General features: G+C 40.3%; 1 protein-coding gene and 1 long non-coding RNA gene across 2 annotated transcripts in view; one reads left to right on the forward strand and one right to left on the reverse strand.

Annotated features, from left to right (window-relative positions):
- On the reverse strand, positions 1-8,234 carry LOC143143264 (uncharacterized). Its single transcript, XR_012991070.1, has 2 exons — positions 5,931-8,234; positions 1-291 (listed from the first exon to the last, which is right to left on the reverse strand). It is a non-coding gene; the product is annotated as an uncharacterized LOC143143264 (long non-coding RNA).
- The window catches only part of LOC143154862 (uncharacterized), a 23,128-nt gene continuing 10,519 nt past the window's right edge, over positions 6,039-18,647 (forward strand). The window contains exons 1-7 of the mRNA XM_076326882.1: positions 6,039-6,189; positions 6,549-6,638; positions 7,058-7,243; positions 7,330-7,368; positions 11,208-11,399; positions 13,161-13,255; positions 17,899-18,135. Coding sequence (XP_076182997.1) covers positions 7,099-7,243; positions 7,330-7,368; positions 11,208-11,399; positions 13,161-13,255; positions 17,899-18,135 — 708 coding nt within the window. The 5' untranslated portion in view covers positions 6,039-6,189; positions 6,549-6,638; positions 7,058-7,098. The remainder of the gene's footprint in view (positions 6,190-6,548; positions 6,639-7,057; positions 7,244-7,329; positions 7,369-11,207; positions 11,400-13,160; positions 13,256-17,898; positions 18,136-18,647) is intronic.

The raw sequence follows: 18,647 nt of genomic DNA on the forward strand, positions 1-18,647 counted from the left end.
TTCAATAGTATTTCGAGGATGTATTGATTGCTATTCGCTCACTATAGGTTTATAGCTGGGTTAAGGGGCTGAATGGGTCTTCGACGTAAACCATACATCGTCATGGGACAGCGCTGGACGATGGCCGGTGACTTGCAGTCTCGTAGTTATTGGGTGTCGTTGATATTGTTTAACGATGGTTGGATCGAATATGTTTCCCAGAAACACCGCTCTTAAACGCAGCGTACGCTACACGTAGCTACTGATAGCCATTTCACGATGTCGATATTTCGGTTCATGCGACATCAATTCCTATAAAATAAAATATCTATATAAAACAAAATATCACAACACACTGAATCGAGAATTAATCACGAAAATTCAAGCATCTTACAATGAACCAGACATTAAAGGTATTTATACAAACGTGAATCAATATTTCGTTAAGAAAAGTAATGTTAAAAAAACAATATGGTGATTTTATTTTGAAAATTATACGTTCGACAAGTATTATTTCGAAAATTATACGACTTATTGCGAATAAAATTAAACGAATTAATAGACATATGTTTACAAAATTTTGAACCGTAATTCTATTTATTTACGAGTTCTGATACGGTGAACATCGACAAGTGGAAGCCGCCACGTAAACAAAAGTTCGTGCGGCGTCCCCAGTGAACTTTTCGGATTATAAAGTGTTTCGGGTAGCAACAATTTTGAGAACCTCTGTCTTCGCGTATAGAACAGTTTGCTTCGCATAATAATCCCAAATGTTTCATTACTCTGTACCACGCATTTAGCTTCAAACCAAAAGTTTTCCTTATTCTATATACATTGCTAACTCGCTTTATGTCTTTCCCTCTTCTTCCACCGTCATTATTCACACTTCGCGTTACTTTACACAGTGTACTCGGTAATCTCATCTCCATAAACACACGAGCGTTTCGCGAGTCGCATAAATACTTATTTCCCGCTTCTCGACCCTTCCATCCCCTTAAATCCTATTTCCACCATTACCTGGGTCCCTCGTTTTCAACCATTCCCCCTTGCTCCAACTTCCGAGAACGTATTCGACCCGTATTTTGATGAAACTTTACGGGATTTCCGAACAGTCAAAAATAAGGAACACTTATCTTTTCTTAAGCGCGTTAAATCAACTCCAAAGTACCAACTTACTTTTTCTAACCTCCTGTGACGTTACCTTGAAAAATATCGGAAAGATACGAAGAAGTGTTTTCGAGAAACATATATACTTAAATAATCGATAATTCTTAGTATCGTTCGTTCATAATTTTACCAATTATTATTTCTACAAATACTGTTTCTCGCTTTTCGTAGCTATTTAGAAAAATATGTCCACGATTCGACAAGTGCACAGAAAATGATAATTCGTTACGAAAAACGACGAGTTTCTCAATTTTTATGTAATCGATAATTCTTAATATCGTTCGTTCATAATTTTACCAATTATTATTTCTACAAATACTGTTCCTCATTTTTCGTAGCTATTTAGAAAAATATGTCCACGATTGGAGAAGTACACAGAAAATGATAATTCGTTACGAAAAACGACGAGTTTCTCAATTTTTATGTAATCGATAATTCTTAGTATCGTTCGTTCATAATTTTACCAATTATTATTTCTACAAATACTGTTCCCCATTTTTCGTAGCGATTTAGAAAAATATGTCCACTATTCGACGAGTGCCCAGAAAATGATAATTCGTTACGAAAAACGACGAGTTTCTTAGTTTTTATGTAATCGATAATTCTTGGTATCGTTCGTTCATAATTTTACCAATTATTATTTCTACAAATATTCTTTCTCATTTTTCGTAGCTATTTAGAAAAATATTTCCACGATTCGACGAGTGCACAGAAAATGATAATTCGTTACGATAAACGAGTTTCTCAGTTTTGATGCAATCGAAGACACTTTGAAAAAAACGCGCTCGACTTTATCTCTCCCGGGAATTACCCTAGGACGTTCAACGTCCGTGAAAGATTTTTGCCCCGGATTCAAGTAGCAGGATTTCCTAATTCCCTCGGTTGTCGCGGAGCTCGGTTCTCTTTACCTCCAAGCGAACGAACTCGAACTCGCGGCATTGTCTGGCCACCGTTGCCCCCCAAAAGTGATCCTTAACTCTTGCTTTCTGGGACTCTTGAATTTCACGCAGCCCCGTCGTCTTCCGGCAAACTTTTTCGCCGTCACGTTCTACGCCGCCACCGAACCGTGGAACGAAACCGAGGGAAAACAAAGAAACGAGGAAAAACACCGGAACGAGGAACGCGCAGTTGGTTTTCGTTTGAGTTTCCCCGCCGTAGCCGGCCTCGTTTCTTCTTCTCTTTTCTGCCTCCTGACGCCCCGGGTTCGCCTTTACGGCTAAGTAGCGCGAGTAACTCTTTTCAGCCGTTTTGCTTTCCAGTAGCTTTCCTCTCAACGACTCGAACCCAAATCGGACTTGTTCCGAATCGAGGTGTTGCACACTTTTGCAACATTCTACATCGCGATTTTTCCAGTTTTACTACCACTCGAACTCGAATCGGATTTGTTCCGAATTAAGGTGTTGCACACTTTTGCAACATTCTACATCGCGATTTTTCCAGTTTTACTACCACTCGAACTCGAATCGGATTTGTTCCGAATTAAGGTGTTGCACACTTTTGCAACATTCTACATCGCGATTTTTCCATTTCTACAAACACTCGAACTTGAATTGGACTTGTTCAGAATTAAGGTGTTGTATATTTTTGCAACATTCTACATCGCGATTTTTCCAGTTGTACAAACACTCGAACTTGAATTGGACTTGTTCAGAATTAAGGTGTTGTATATTTTTGCAACATTCTACATCGCGATTTTTCCAGTTGTACAAACACTCGAACTCGAATCGGACTTGTTCAGAATTAAGGTGTTGCACACTTTTGCAACATTCTACATCGCGATTTTTCCATTTCTACAAACACTCGAACTCGAATCGGACTTGTTCAGAATTAAGGTGTTGCACACTTTTGCAACATTCTACATCGCGATTTTTCCATTTCTACAAACACTCGAACTTGAATCGGACTTGTTCAGAATTAAGGTGTTGTACACTTTTGCAACATTCTACATTGTAATTTTTCCATTTTTCCAACGACTCGAATCCAAATTGTTCAGAATCCATGTGTTGTATACTTTTGAAACATTTTGTATCGCGATTTTTCCATTTTTCCAACGACTCGAACACGAATTGTTCAGAATCAAGGTGTTGTACACTTCTGCAACATTCTGCATTGTGATTTTTCCATTTTTCCAACGACTCGAACACAAATTGTTCAGAATCCATGTGTTGTATACTTTTGAAACATTTTGTATCGCGATTTTTCCATTTTTCCAACGACTCGAACACAAATTGTTCAGAATCAAGGTGTTGTACACTTCTGCAACATTCTGCATTGTGATTTTTCCATTTTTCCAACGACTCGAATCCAAATTGTTCAGAATCAATGTGTTGTGTACTTTTGTAACATTTTGTATCGCGATTCTTCCATTTTTCCAACGACTCGAACACAAATTGTTCAGAATCAAGGTGTTGTACACTTTGTCAACATTCTCTACATTGTGATTTTTTTATTTTTCCAACGACTTGAACCTAAATCAAACTTGTTCAAAATCGAGGTGTTGCACACTTTTGCAACATTCTACATTACGATTTTTCCATTTTTCCAACGACTTGAACCTAAATCGAACTTGTTCAGAATCGAGATGTACATTTTTTCAACATTCTATGATATATCCAGATTTTTCCATTTTTCCAACGACTGGAACTCAAATTGTTCAGGATCAATGTGTTGTACACTTATGCAATATTCTCTATCCCGATTTCTCCATTTAATATTAATTAATATCGTACAATTTTCACGAGAACTTTCGAGAAACTTCCAATATAATACGAATTAATTTTGTATAATAAATATTTCTCTCTAAGTATCTTCGCAAGACCTTTGTAACTCAGTCGTTTGCAAATATACACTTTGAAGTTTCCCTCCAATTTATACCGTTCCTTTTGCTCTATTTTCTATAGAGTCCTTAGAAGGTTACTTCGTTGCTAAGAAAAACTTGTCTCTGTGTTTGAAAAACTATCGATGAATCTTTTACAACCTTAATGAAAAGAATCCTGATCGCCACTTAAACAATATTCGTTTGCAATATAGGAGACATCTTTGTGAAATTTAGAAAAAAAAACACGTTGATTGTTCCGGTGGAGAAAAATACGACGGAATGTTTATATCCTTTCGAACGAAAAGGCGACACGAAAATTCGAGCATCGAATGGTTGAAAACCGTTGTATTTTTTAATTTGCTTTTCGGTAGTCGGATATTTTTGACGCGTAAATTGCGCGAACATTAACGAGAAACCTCGCTGGAGGCTTTAAAATCGATTTCAGCCCGGGAACGATGCTGGATTAAATACAATAGAATCACTGTGGAACAAGTTGTAACGGAGCTATACACGGAACAACGCGATCGTGGAATAACCTCTAATTCACGATTTTTCCGTTGGACATTTTCCGACAGGTTATCAACGATTTTTTCGCTCAAAATGCTCCGGGCTACGATGCACGAAATTGTGAAAAAGCTGCACCAACTGGGTATATTTTTCGAGCGTGACAATGGGGAATTCGATCGGAGCGCTGTACTTAATTGGCACGGGGACCTTTTACAGCGGCCGATTGGATCGTTTACCGTGCCCGAATTTACCGGCGAACGATACACGGAAAGTAAGTTCAACGACAACATTCGTGGAACGGGGTTCCTTTCACGTGAAACGGGTGAAAGAATTTCCCTCGGTTTACGAGAACGAGTGTAACATTATCAAGCTACGGGCCATTGTAGAGAGCAGGGGAGCCCCGGTACCTGGATTAAGTGGAATGTACCATGAGTAAGTAGAATGTGGACACTGTCGAGTAATTTTTCCTTAGTCATGGCTTTACGAGGGCTGTGTAAAACGTCTGACCCGCTGCCACTCGAAATTCCACCGATGACCGATCTTTCTTTCTTCGTACAGTATTTACGCTCTGGGATTCGATTAAATACGCGCGTTCGTTTCTAGCGAATGAAACGTTTACGATTGTGGAGGAAACGTTACGACGAATCGAACCAACTCGGGACGGTGGTTTAAATAGAACGAAGGGTTGCCACGTTTCGAAAATTGTTTTATCATTGGACCTGTACGTTCAATAATAAATGCTTAGGAAATAAAACTTAGGAAAGTTCGGAAGTCATTTTGTTTTTTTTTTTTTTGGTGAATATGAAACACGACTTTTTTAGAGTGTACAAACATTTTATTTAATTATGTATTCTCCGTTTTGGAAAACGAAATCACTTTCCGAATAATCCAGTATATTCCCGGAAACAATATTCACCTTAAGATTGCCTTCAAAGTCTTCAATGTTTTCTTAGAAATTTTTCTATGCATTATAATTGTCACCAACATCGTTAAAGTATCGTTGATCTTACGACGAACTTAGTAAATATTGTTCATCTCTGCGAAATCAACGAAATTCAAGACGTTCTTGGTGAACGAGATACTCGAGTACTTAATTTTGTCAAAAAAAAAATATCTATGACCTTGATACGAACTTGCGACATTGCTTGCAAATACGAAACCAAGGAAAAACGTATTTTTACTATCTCTTGATACTCGATAAATAAACGTAATTTTAATCACGATTTACTTTCTTTCGATACTCGATTAATAAACGTAATTTTAATCACGTTTTACTTTCTCTGGATACTCGATAAATAAACGTAATTTTAATCACACTTTATTTTCTTTCGATACTCGATAAATAAACGTAATTAAAATCACACTTTACTTTCTCTCGATACTCGATAAATAAACGTAATTTTAATCACGTTTCATGTTCATCGATCATGCGAACAAACAAACAAACAAACAAACCTACCTTTCGTTCTCTTCGCGAGAGTTGCAGAGAGTTTTGGTATTAATTTTCGTTGCAGGTTGCAGGTACGAGGGTCGTAGGTACCAGGAGGGCACATCGGTGATCACGTCCGAGCCTTGTCTGCAGTGCAGGTGCATCGAGGGTGCGCTCAGATGTCGTCTTCGAGTTTGCCCACGATTACCGAATCCACCGCCGTCAGGATGTCGTGTTCGCCCACCTGGGGAGAACGTATGCTGCGCGGAACTGGTTTGCGGCGAGACACGTTAGTACTGTTACGAAAAAGCTCACGATTGCGAAAAGGACAGGTAGGGGAACGTGAAAGGGGGATCTGTTTATCGAACGACAACTTGGTTAGTTCCGTCGTAGTCGAGTCTAGATAAATGTTCACGAATCTCGACGTGGATAATCTCTTCTCACCTCGAGGTTGTTCGAAAAGTTTCAGCTCGAAGATATTCCACGCGCAATAATTACGATAATCGGTAGTCTTATGTAACTTCGGGTTGGTTCGACACTTTTCGAACAATCCTCGTAATCGTTCATGGAAAAGAAGAAACAGTTCACGCGCCACCGAGACACGATAAATATGGCGAAGATACCAGAGTTGATGGCGAAAATTTGCAGGCGATTCCGTGAACGCCTTACGAAGATCCAACGTCCATCTGGAGCAGGAAGAGACGTACGAGGAGGAACACCAGAATTCTCGCTTTCAAGGTAACGTGCTCGCTACAAGGAGGATGAGTGTCTATAAAAGTGGACTCTTCGATGTGATATTTAACTATCACTCTGGGATGACTTCTAGACATTCTTTAATTGTTTGAGATTTATCGGAGATAGGTAAATAACATACTTTCTTGATAGTCCAACTCGTTAGAAGTCGTTCTAGGGTTAGAGTAGATTTTAATAAATTTCACTTCCACTCTAGGACGATTTCAATTATTTGTAATTTATTTTCATTCAGAGATAGGCAAATATCATACTTTTCTTATTTGTTATCGAGTAACAGAGTTTCGGTTAGCGAAAGTCTCAGGGGACCTAGATAGCTCAATTTGTCAGAAGTCGTCCTAGGGTTAGATTCATTTCGAGAATGATCGCGTTTGAAAGATTCATGCGGTTGTTCGGTTAACAATCAGGTTGCCTGCACGAGGGCGTGAGATACGGGCCAGGTTCAGCGATGATGGGCTCGCGTAGATGCGAGTACTGCTACTGCATCTCCGGTGCAAGAAGATGCATCAGACCGAAGTGCCTGTTGCCCCTGCCAGGATGCACTCCGCTCTACGCGCCGCACTCCTGCTGCCCGGTTGCCTACAATTGCACCCGTGAGTGTGCTCTAGCCCTGTCGCGAGCTTACCTCTCGACGAATCGAAATAACTTACGTTGGTTCTGTTTCTCTCTTTTCTTAAAGATCTCCACTCGTCTACCCTGGCGCCAGTCGTGGGAAACGGTGAGTTCGATATTCGTTCCTCTTCGTGAACAATTTATGCGGTAATTTATCAACCAACTTTCCAACATTTATTTTGTTTTTTTTTTTTTAACGACGAGTTCACCGATGGTGAAATTTTTCGCGACAGCCAAAAATTAATTTTAATAAGATCGGTATTAATGTCGCGAAAAGATCTTGTACGTTTTTAAATATCACATTTATATTCTTCTCTTTTCGTAAATTTTTTAAAACAATGATCGGAAAGATTAACTGGCAATCGAGTATTTAATAGAAAATATTTTTAATCGATGTTTAGTTTCAAAAATTCTTCTCCGTTTTAAATGTCGATCGTAAAATAAATTTAATTCGGAATCCGATTACGCGTCATGGATTCGCCGCTACCGGTCTAGTCGAAAGTACGAAGTTTCTTTCGTATTTAATCGTGGATCGCGTTATCCCACATTTTGATCCGTGATCGCTAACAAAATGAAACTTTCGATCTATTTTGATTTCGCGTTTCGCTGTTTGTCTTTGGTAAGAGTTTAATCACCGGCTGCCACGCCAGCAGGCACGTCGGTTCTGTCGTCTCTGAAAAGCCCCTCAAACAGCCACTCCGTCCAGCGAAAGTTGCGACGAAAAGTTTCCCGCGATAAAAAGGAAAGTTTGCCCCACAGTTCGCCACATCAGCCGCTTTGGAAGAAGCCGCGACGCTGGCCGAGTTTAAATTTAAGCTCAGCTTATGAGGAAAAATCGCTGCGCGGGACGAAATCGGGCGGACGCTGTATGGTGAATTTTAATCCCCTTAAGTTGCGTCTGGTCTTATCGCGGTACCGAGTGCCGTGTAATTATCGTTAAGAAAGTCCTTTTAAGAATCCCTGGTCGCTCTCTTTTTTTTCCCCCCTCGGTTTCCACGAGCAGGAAAAACTTTTCCTTTTTTGGAATACACACACGTCGGAAAGTTGGAGGGAACCGTTTAGCGCAATAAAACACGGTTACTGTCGGCGTTACTTTTATCCCGTGACACTTGCTTCAGAAAGATTTCTGCCGTCGTTTCTCTGCTCGTTCACTTAACGCCCAGTTTCATTCAATTTTACGACGCGGCGGCCCTTTCCGGGGAAACTGGAAATCACGTTTCCGGGTAAATCTGACGTGTGAAGCGACGGCGGCTTTTCTTTCCCGCGTTTCCCCCCCCACCTATTTTTCCCAGCAATGTCATGGAATATTTTCATTTCCAATTTCCATTCCTATCTCCTCCTCCTTGATACTTTTAATCGATACTTGGATCACGACCGCGCCGCTTTTCTATTTTCTCTCTTCCTTCGTGCTATTTATTATTAAACACTCTTTTCTAACTACTTCTCTCTCGTTCTATATTTCCCGGTATTTCTACATTTCCCAATTCTCTCTCCTGACTTTGGCTGTGCTCCTGGGAAATTTACTTTTCCCCCAGCAATTTCCATTCTTGATGCGAGATGCAGCAGCACATGCAATAATACCCGAAAGAAACTTTCTTTCCATTTTTCTTCGTAAAAGAACACCGCATCCACCAACATTCGATAATGGTTTTTGTTTTTTTATTATCCGAATTTCTATTTCCCAATTTTCCGTAAATTCTTTTTTCCTCGTCCAGAAATTCACTTTCCTTTAATTTTTGGAAATATCGACGCATGAAAAATGGAAAATAATTTTTTCCAGGCCCCTGCGGGACTCGAACCCGGGCCCGCTGGGGTTGGTAGTCGAGTACTCAACGCGTTTCGCTACGAAACCATTACAACTTTTATTTTCGTTTTCGATTATTCCTACTGTAGGAACTACCCAACTTCCATGTGAAATCTAGTCGAAATGCTCGTGGTTATCGTCGTTTTAACGGCCAGTTTCGCGCCGCTGCTTCAAACTTTAAATCCACCTCTAAACCCTCGTTTCTGTCCCATTATGCGAGCGTCTCTCGGTAAAGTAAAAAATTATATTTTACATATTTTTGAGAGTTTGACGACAACGTGTCATTGTGCTATCACCTCCAGGACACGAATGATAATAATTTCTTTATCCACAGAGACTTTTTTCGGTTCGTTTTTCGTGAAGAAACTTCTCTATTGGAAAGAATATTTTTTAAAGTTGAATTGCACACAGATCTTACACAAACTTTTACGACGAGAGAGTATTTTCTATTAATCTCAAGAATATTTTTTAAACGTGAACTTTATATTGTACGCAAGGCACGAATAGGTTCGTCCCATACAGTTTCGTGGAAATTACCCCATGAACAAGGAGAGGCATTTCGCTGACCGTCAAATCGGTAAACAACAATCGAATGGCACGCTTGTTTCGTCCCGACGAGAAAACAACGCATTACTACGTCGAATGGCGCTGTAACCCCGTAATAACGCCCCCGGGTGACGTTTTCATGATAGAACTTCGCCCGGGAACGGATCATCGGGGCCGATATTGGGTTCCTTCGGTTTTCAACCCTGCCCACCTCCGACAGAGTGAGGTGAAAGGAGATTGGCTCTCGGCGCTTTATGAAGTGCTGTATCACCTTCGACCGAATGGATTCGAGAGATTATCCTCCCTCCCTTTCTCACCCCCTCTCCCTCTGTAAGGAACCGTTTCGCTGTTCTTGAGTCCGGATTCGGTTCAGTTTGAAAGTTAAATTGCCGGATTTGCCGCGCTTTTTCATCCCTCCTTTTCCGAAAGTGTTGAGAAACGACAATGATCAAAGCAGGATTATTTTTTTTCTTTTTTTTTTATTTCTTTAAGCTTTTATACATTGTACCGCTTTATACAGAGTGTCCCTTTTCGATCGATCCACGCTACCAGTGACCTGGCAGAGAAGTTTATCACGAGCGAAGATTTAAAAAACGATTTAAACACCTTCCTTTTTTCTTCGATGGCATTGCAACGAGATAAACAATTTTTAATGCAATTTTTTACCAAGTATACACTCTCGTCTTTATACACGAATCCCTTGATCTACTTTCGAGTTAGTATCGAGGTTTTGTAATCCCCTTTTTATTGTTCGCGTTACTTCGTAGAAGTCGCCATCAACTTCTTCGGCAACTTCTTCTAATACATCAAACTTGAAACTAATCGAGCGAAGAGCGAATCTTTAAGCTCCTTTTTTTTTATTATTTTGCATGCCTGTGCTTCCCCACTTCCAGATTCCCTGACCCACTTTTCGACCGACTCTGTCATTCTTCATCGCTTTTTCCTTTCTCGTTCCGCTCCACCGGAGTCTAATCACCGACAACTTTCGCAACAGTTCTTTGCGACGCGTCGGGCTTCGAACTATCCGAAAAATGAAGAAATTTGAACGATTCCTCGACATTCGAGTCATTTATCCGTGTTGTCGAGGAAGCAATAAAAGATAATTAAATGCCCTTTCTTTTGGACGAGTGACACTGAACATCGATAATCGTCTCGAACTGTGTCTCACAAGACATAAAATAACACCGTTAATCTACATTCGTGAAATCTTCTTTAGATTTTTATTTATACAATTTACACTTTCTATCCGACACTTTTGCCCTCACTAAATTAACTAACAGTTACTTCGGAGATATACCCAATCAAAAACCTATACGTACCTTGTGTCGAACAAAGCTACTCGAAATGCGTGAAAAAAATTGTATAAAGGGTGTACGATTAATTCGAAGTATAGAAACGTATAATAACAAAACCTCTAAAATCTAATAATATAACCTCTAAAATCTAATAACATAACCTCTAAAATCTAATAATACAACCTCTAAAATGTAATATAACCTCTAAAATCTAATAATTTGTGTACTTCGAACGACTCCAGATTTATGTTGCTGCAATGTCTCTACGAGGACTCTAAACGTGCAATTTTCATTCTACAGGGTGTCGCGTTGGTTCACGAGTCTACGACGAAGGTGAGATGGTCAGGGACATCGAGTGGAAGGCAGCGTGCGACAATTGTTTCTGCGCGATGGGGGCGGTGCGTTGCGTGCCCCTCGCCTGCGCGCCCCCCCTCCAAGGCTGCAGCCCAATCGTGCGCGATGGACACTGTTGCCCCTCCACCTACAACTGCAGTGAGTCGCTATAACTTTGCATCAGGGTTGTCGCGATTTCGCCCCGCCCGACAGGCCCACCCCGGATTGTGTTTCCAGTTTTTCTCGGCTGTTACTGTTTTCCCCCACCACTCTCCCATTTTTAAGGATAGAGAAAAATTAAAAAAAAAAACAGCAATGTCGAAAATTGACACTCGATCATTGTCTACAATGTGTGTTTTATTAATTAATATTATGTACGCCTTTTTCTTTCGCGATTAGAATCAAAAGTATAACACACGAGATTAAAATTCGTTTGGTAAATTTTTGCTACCGTTTACTTTATTCAATTTCATTCTCTACTCGGTAATAAATATCCAATTTGATATAAATTATGTAAATATATTTAGGGCCACTTCCACAGATTTATTCGTTCGAAATAAATAATCGGACGAAATAATATTTCGCGCGAGTGGTGTTTTTTCTATTCGTCGTCGGTGGTCTCGAGAAATGAAATAAAATTCGATCCGGAGATCCTTGTTCCGTGAAAGTGAAAGTTTCTCGAAATTTCAACGATCGAATCGATTTGGGAAATTGCGGGGAAAATAATTGTACGCGATTATTTCCGTCGGGTCTTTTCTCGTAGAATCTTCAACGGGGTTTGGAAAAGAGGCTGGCTCTTAATTGTCTTAAATTCTTTATACCGCGCGTGGGAAAATGGGGGATTTTAATTTCAGAAAAATTGCATAGGAATTGGAAGCCACCGGGGAAAGTCATGAAATTTGAACGGTTCGTTGAGTGCTCGTGTTCCGTGGAAGTACAATGTTGATAAAAAAAAAAAAAAAAAAAAAAAAAAAACAGCCGCGCTGTTGACAGGCGTCGGAAGTACTCCATTTTCGTTGATTCGTTCGAGGGGGCGTTTATTCGATCCGGTTGCAGCCCGAGATTGGATACACCGAGCGTGGAAAAGTGCGCGACTAACGAATGAAAATTATTCAGCGAGCCGTGATGTTTGCCATAAAAACGTATATCGCGTTTAGAGGGAAGAAGCGTTTGATGGTTTCACAGGATGGAAACTGTCACCCCGATCGTAGCCGTTGTATTTCACCGTGATTCCCTGGATAAAAGTAAATCGAAAACATCGAATAAAATTTCTCCCTACGAGGCTTCGTTTACCGGGAAATTAATTTCGAATATTTTCGGGGCACGCCTCACCACCGCTACGACACTTTCCACGTACGTGGACGCTCGTGAACGATAACCACGATGGTTTAGAATAATTTACAATCGATCACGAACTTTAGAATCGTCGAAAACGGACGATACTTAGATCTTGAGTAGTTAATACGAATCTTAAGTAGAAACATCGAGTACGTGGTCAGACGCAGCGGCGTCCGATGGTTCACGCGCCCCAAAAATGTTCAGAATCGATTCACTCGAAAACGGGGACTCGTGGAAAAAAAGTCCATAGCAGATTTTCGATTCGTTTTTACACGTGGAATCGTCTGGACGTTCAACCGTATCGCTCACCCGTCGCCTATCTCCCGCACGCGAAATGTTTCTAAAAACAGGAGGAAACTTTTTCGAGACCCTAACGAAGACAGATCTCCTGGCGCGTGACACGGGAACCAGCGCTCGTTCCAATTTTCCTCGTGGTTCCGGTTGGCGAACACCGAGACCAAAGACGGAAACACAAGCCGGGCCGGGCGCAGCGCAAAAACCCTGTGCTCTTTCACAACCCTGATTACCACCTAGGTGTTCTAGCCCGAATGCCATAAGAAACTGACAGATTAAACGTTCAAGGCGGTAGCATCGAGGTTAAGGCCACCCAGAACTACGCCTCGTACGCGTTCATCAGCAAGGACTACGCCAAGTTCCGCAAGGAGACCAATTTCTTTGTATGTTTTCGCCTTTCACTCTTCGAATTCCTTCCCGCTTCTTCTGCTACGTCCAACTTGTCGCTTCGACGAATCAATCTTCCCCGGCTGTCCTGTGCTTTCAGCTACCGCGCCGTGCATGACTTCTTTCCACTTCTACGCGATTGGCTGGGAATTCCTGCGAACGCTTTGTCTCGACTTTCGGTCCGCTCGATCGTATCTTTCCTTCCCGCTACGGTGAACGCGATTCGATCGTTTTTAAACCGTCCAGGGGACAGTCTTGGCTTCTACGCGTTGAACATTTTATGTTTTTCTTTTTATAATTATTTACCCCTCCATTATGGACCAATTGAATCGGAATGGAAATTAACTTATACACTTTGTACAGAGTTTAACGGGGTATAGATTTTTATTGAAAATAATATTTCATTGTGTTTTCTTAATTTGAAAATAAAACGAGGCTATTTCAATGGTATGTTTGATTTCCGGGTAAATGGACGATTATTACCAATGGAATAATTTTACGAATGGAAAATTACGATTTTTATGCGATTCGAGCGTCTTTAATACATTAAGGGGACAGTCTTGGCTTCTACGCGTTGAAAATTTTATGTTTTTCTTTTTATAATTATTCCTCCTCCATTATGGACCAATTGAATCGGAATGAAAATGAACGTGTACACTTTGTACAGAGTTTAACGGGGTGTAGATTGTTATGTAAAATAATATTTAACCGGGTATAGATTGTTATGTAAAATAATATTTAACAGGGTATAGATTTTTATTGAAAATACTATTTCATTGTGTTTTCTTAATTTGAGAATAAAACGAGGCTATTTCAATGGTATGTTTGATTTCCGGGTAAATGGACGATTATTACGAATGGAATAATTTTACGAATTGGAAAATTACGATTATTATGCGATTCGAGCGTCTTTAATCCATTAAGGGGACAGTTCTGGTTACTATGCGTTGAAAATTTAATGTTTTTCTTTTTATGATTATTTCCCCCTCCACTACGGACCAATTGGATCGGAATGAAAATGAACGAATACACTTTGTACAGACTAGTTTAACGGTGTAGAGGTTACTATTTAAAATAATATTTCATTATTTTCTTCATTTGAAAATGAAATGAGGCTATTTCAACGTAATTGGATTTCCAGGCAAATGGATAAAAATCAAGATTATTGTGCTAGAATTTCACCAAATAAAGAGAATATTTTTGGACGATGGTGATTCGTTCTATAGACAGATCAGTTCGGTGGATTTTGTTATTTTTTGTTATTTTTTTTTTCGGAGCATATATTTTATTTAAACTCGCTCGGAAAATTAACTAGAAGTATTTTCGCCGAGGCTCGATTTGAGATTTGAGTTCACTCGATCGTGTAACAAAATATCGCAATTAATTCGGCGGCTGTCCGTTGTTTTTTTTTTTTTTTCTAGGCAAAGTAAACAAGTGGGTAGGTTCGCGCGATTTTGGAAAAATGTTTTCGCTAAATCGTTATTCTCTTCGTTCCTGTGCGCGTTATATTCCCTTATTTCGAGTCAAAAGCGGTCGTTCGATTAACCGACGAGTAATGTAAAAATTTAAAAATCTTGTCTCAGACGTTACATCGATCGTGTTTTCATATTTTCCGAGTAGGAAAAGAGCTACGTACTCTGACACCGATAAATTTCTCGTTCCCGACGATATCCGTCCGAAACGATATAAAACCGACTGAAAAATCGCCCGAGGAAAGAGGAGCGTGAAAACGAGAGAGGAAAAAATCGCTTCTATCGTTTTATCCTCGTCCGCGTTTTCCAAAATCGCTGTTTTCGTATTCGGAGGATGTACTATCAAAAGACGACACGGAATTTGAAATTTTAAAGGACGATCCGACACGACGGGGGACGTGGAATTCTTTTTCGATGATCGAACCACGGGTAAAATTTGAAAAATAATATTTATCGACTACGCTCGAAATAAATCGAGTTTGTCGCAGATACTAGAAAAAAAAGTACCGTTCGAAATAATTGTAAATCGTTCGTAGGAATTATTCTCGGAAATCGAATTGTACCAACCTCGGTATTACATTTACAATTTATTTCCAAAACTCGTTATCTCTCGGTGGAATTGCAACGTAATCGTATCAAAAATCGCGAAAAATTGTTCCTCAAGGAACGCGAATTTCTTTCGAATTTTCCCACGTATTCGTGATTAACGGCACAGGCATCCCCCCCCCCGTGTTCGAAATTTCAAATTGGCACCATTGATCGTGCTCGATACACGCTGCGGTGCAGAGAATCGCGAAATGATATCGGCAATGTCAATAAACGGACAAATTTTGTTTATTTATTGCCCTTTGGAGCCGCGTTAGCATATATAAACTTTGCCAGGGAGCCGTTATTCGTTGCCAAATTTCAACGCGATTAAAATATAAACACGTTCCACCTGTCTTCGTCGTTTTCGACCATTAACGAGTGTTTATTACGAAATAAAATAATATCGTACCGCGAACGTAACCGGAGCGTGTATTATGTAAACAGAAAAGAAGAAAAAGAAAAATTATCATCAATTTACGAGAACAAGTTTGTATTTTAACCGCGTTCAAATTTATCGACCCACGAACTACGAACGATATCAATCGGTTGAAAAATATCCGTGCTTTCGAATTGTAAAAATAATGATCGTTTCTCGCGAAGTGCACGCCAAGTGCAGTGTCTCGACTCGTGTCTACGATTCGAACGTTTGAATCGTTGATTCCTTCCGGACGACAGCTTCCAGAATATTGAGCATTTTGAGGGACAAAACCGCTCGAATAAATGGTCCTATAATTGTTTCGAGCGGTTCAACACCGACAGGATCGTAACAGACGCGATTGTCCAATTGGAGGCTGAAGTCTCTGACGAGGAATGCTTCACTTCACGTTCCGGGATTAACTAAGTTAAATGTCTAACCGGTGCCGAGTCCGTTCCCGCTGGGATTGCATTAATTAAATTCCATTTCGGGGTTGTAAATCACGCGGCCGCGAACGAGATTATGCATCGATGACAAAAGTAATCGGATCGAGATTTCGTTCTCGCGGCAAGAATTTATGCCGTTTCTTTCGTTCGGAGAATATTTATACAATATTTCTCTTTTTTCAACGACTCTATACATTCCGAAGACGATTTTGGAAAAATTGGAATTTCTGTAATATTTTTCACCTAGTGTGAAAATTTCTTTCGATGTTACAAATGGGTTAATAATTTCGTTCTCGCTTCTCTGAATGAAAAATTAAAGCGCGTATTAAATTGAAAAGGAGTTATTCACTTCCATCTAATTAACATTGAATTATTTTCTCCCCGATCGGGGTTAACCCTTCGCCGCGAAGAGGCACCGTGGCTCGAACAGTTTTTAAAGAGATGCACTTTCGCGGAAAAACGAAGAAAGCGAACGTAATTTAGCCTTTGCACCGTAGATGAAAGAAACAGCTCGCGCGTGGTGCGTTACATGCCCCGGAGAGGGTACAAGAATCTTGGATTATGTTCTTTTCTCGCCTCGAGTTCCCCGGTGCAGCCGCGATAAGTGCATCCGTGTTAAAAGCGAGTTCTTAAGATCGGGGGGTGCGGGAAACCGATGCAGTGATATTTTATCCGGTGTGTGTAAACATCGAAATCGATCGATGTTGCTAATATCGTCACGGTGATCGTTCGTGCGATAAATTAACAACGATCTAACCGTTCCGTCGGAACGATAAAACCATTTATCGAATCGTCCGCGGCGAGGTTCGTTAATGCATTACCCTCGCGCAGAAAATTGTCAATTAAAATTGAATTCTCAGCGTCGAACGCTGGAATTTGATGCTTCAATTTCGGTAATTGAATTCGCTGTATTACACGACGAGTACACGCGAAACTTTGCGAAACGAGACCCAACGGATAAACGATAGTGTACACAATTAGACCCGAAGCGTTTATTTTAATAAAACGATACGCGTTACAATTCCGATTTTCGGTTCGTTCCGTACGGATGGATCTGGACAGCTCGGATTCCTTTGTTCTCACCAGGTGAAAGTCCCCGAACGTTTCGAAAGTCTTTCACCATCGTTTACTCGACGAGTTTTACAACGATCATCGGTCCAATTATATTCTCGAATATTTCGCAACTCGACGATAATTCGCGATTTTTTATCGTTCGTTCGTGCAACCGTGTCGTGGTTTTTTTTTTAATACCGGTTTCGAAAGAGCGGAAAAATATTTGATAAACACAACCGGTACATTATTTTTGCAAAACAAACTCCGTTAACAATCGGTCCCTTTCAACGAAGCAGAACGATTTTAATCGCACATTGTGCCCACGGGGAGATAAATATTCTTCTGTAAACTCGTTCGTGCGTGAAAAATGGAGGTTGGAAATAATAACAACGATGCGTTGATTTATTTTTTTTTATACGCGATCGAATTTGAAAACGCACAAAGCAACTTTAATCCGATTTCCACGGGGTAAGTTGTCCCGTGTGAATCGGTTTCGTAAGATCTTAATTCTATTTTTTTTTTTCTATATTTTTTGTTCTTCCTTTTTTTTTTCGCTTCGCGAGGGGAAACGATCGATGGACGGATATGGTTTTTATTCTCGTGGAGAGCTAGCCGCTAGCCGCGTTATTTTAACGGCTAGGCCACGTAAAAAATTTTCTGTACAGCCGGCAGCGGAGCAAATAACGAATCCTCCGGTCGAGGGACGAGGTCATCGCGTGGTCGAGGAACGAATCGATTCGAGCACGATGGATCGCGAGGAATCACCGAACCCAACCGATCCCACGTCCTGGCCGTCCACGTTCGAGACCGACATCATGGACAACGAGATCATGGTGGAGACGGTGGACTATGTGAAATCCAGCCCGGAAATCACCACCACGACACCGGCCAACCCGGAAGAGGTGATCCTACGCTCGAAAAATTACGCGACTCGCCCACGACTTTTCCATTTTTTCGAAAAAAAATTAAAAAAAAAAAAAACTATAGTGATTAGGAACACTAATTTTGTAGGAAATTAATAAGTAGAGAATTAATTCGTCAATCCGGAAGAGATGATTCTACGCTCGAAAAATTACGCGACTCGCTCACGACTTTTCCATTTTTTCGAAAAAAAAACTAGAAAAAAAAAAACTATAGTGATTAGGAACACTAATTTTGTAGGAAATTAATAAGTAGAGAATTAATTCGGCAATCCGGAAGAGGTGATCCTACGCTCGAAAAATGTTGCGACTCGCCCACGACTTTTCCATTTTTTCGAAAAAAAATTAAAAAAAAAAAAAACTATAGTGATTAGGAACACTAATTTTGTAGGAAATTAATAATTAGAGAATCAATTCGGCAATCCGGAAGAGGTGATCCTACGCTCGAAAAATGTCGCGACTCGCCCACGACTTAAAAAAAAAAAATTAGTAAT

Source organism: Ptiloglossa arizonensis, chromosome 2 (assembly GCF_051014685.1).
Source record: "Ptiloglossa arizonensis isolate GNS036 chromosome 2, iyPtiAriz1_principal, whole genome shotgun sequence".
Taxonomy (NCBI): Eukaryota; Metazoa; Arthropoda; class Insecta; order Hymenoptera; family Colletidae; genus Ptiloglossa; species Ptiloglossa arizonensis.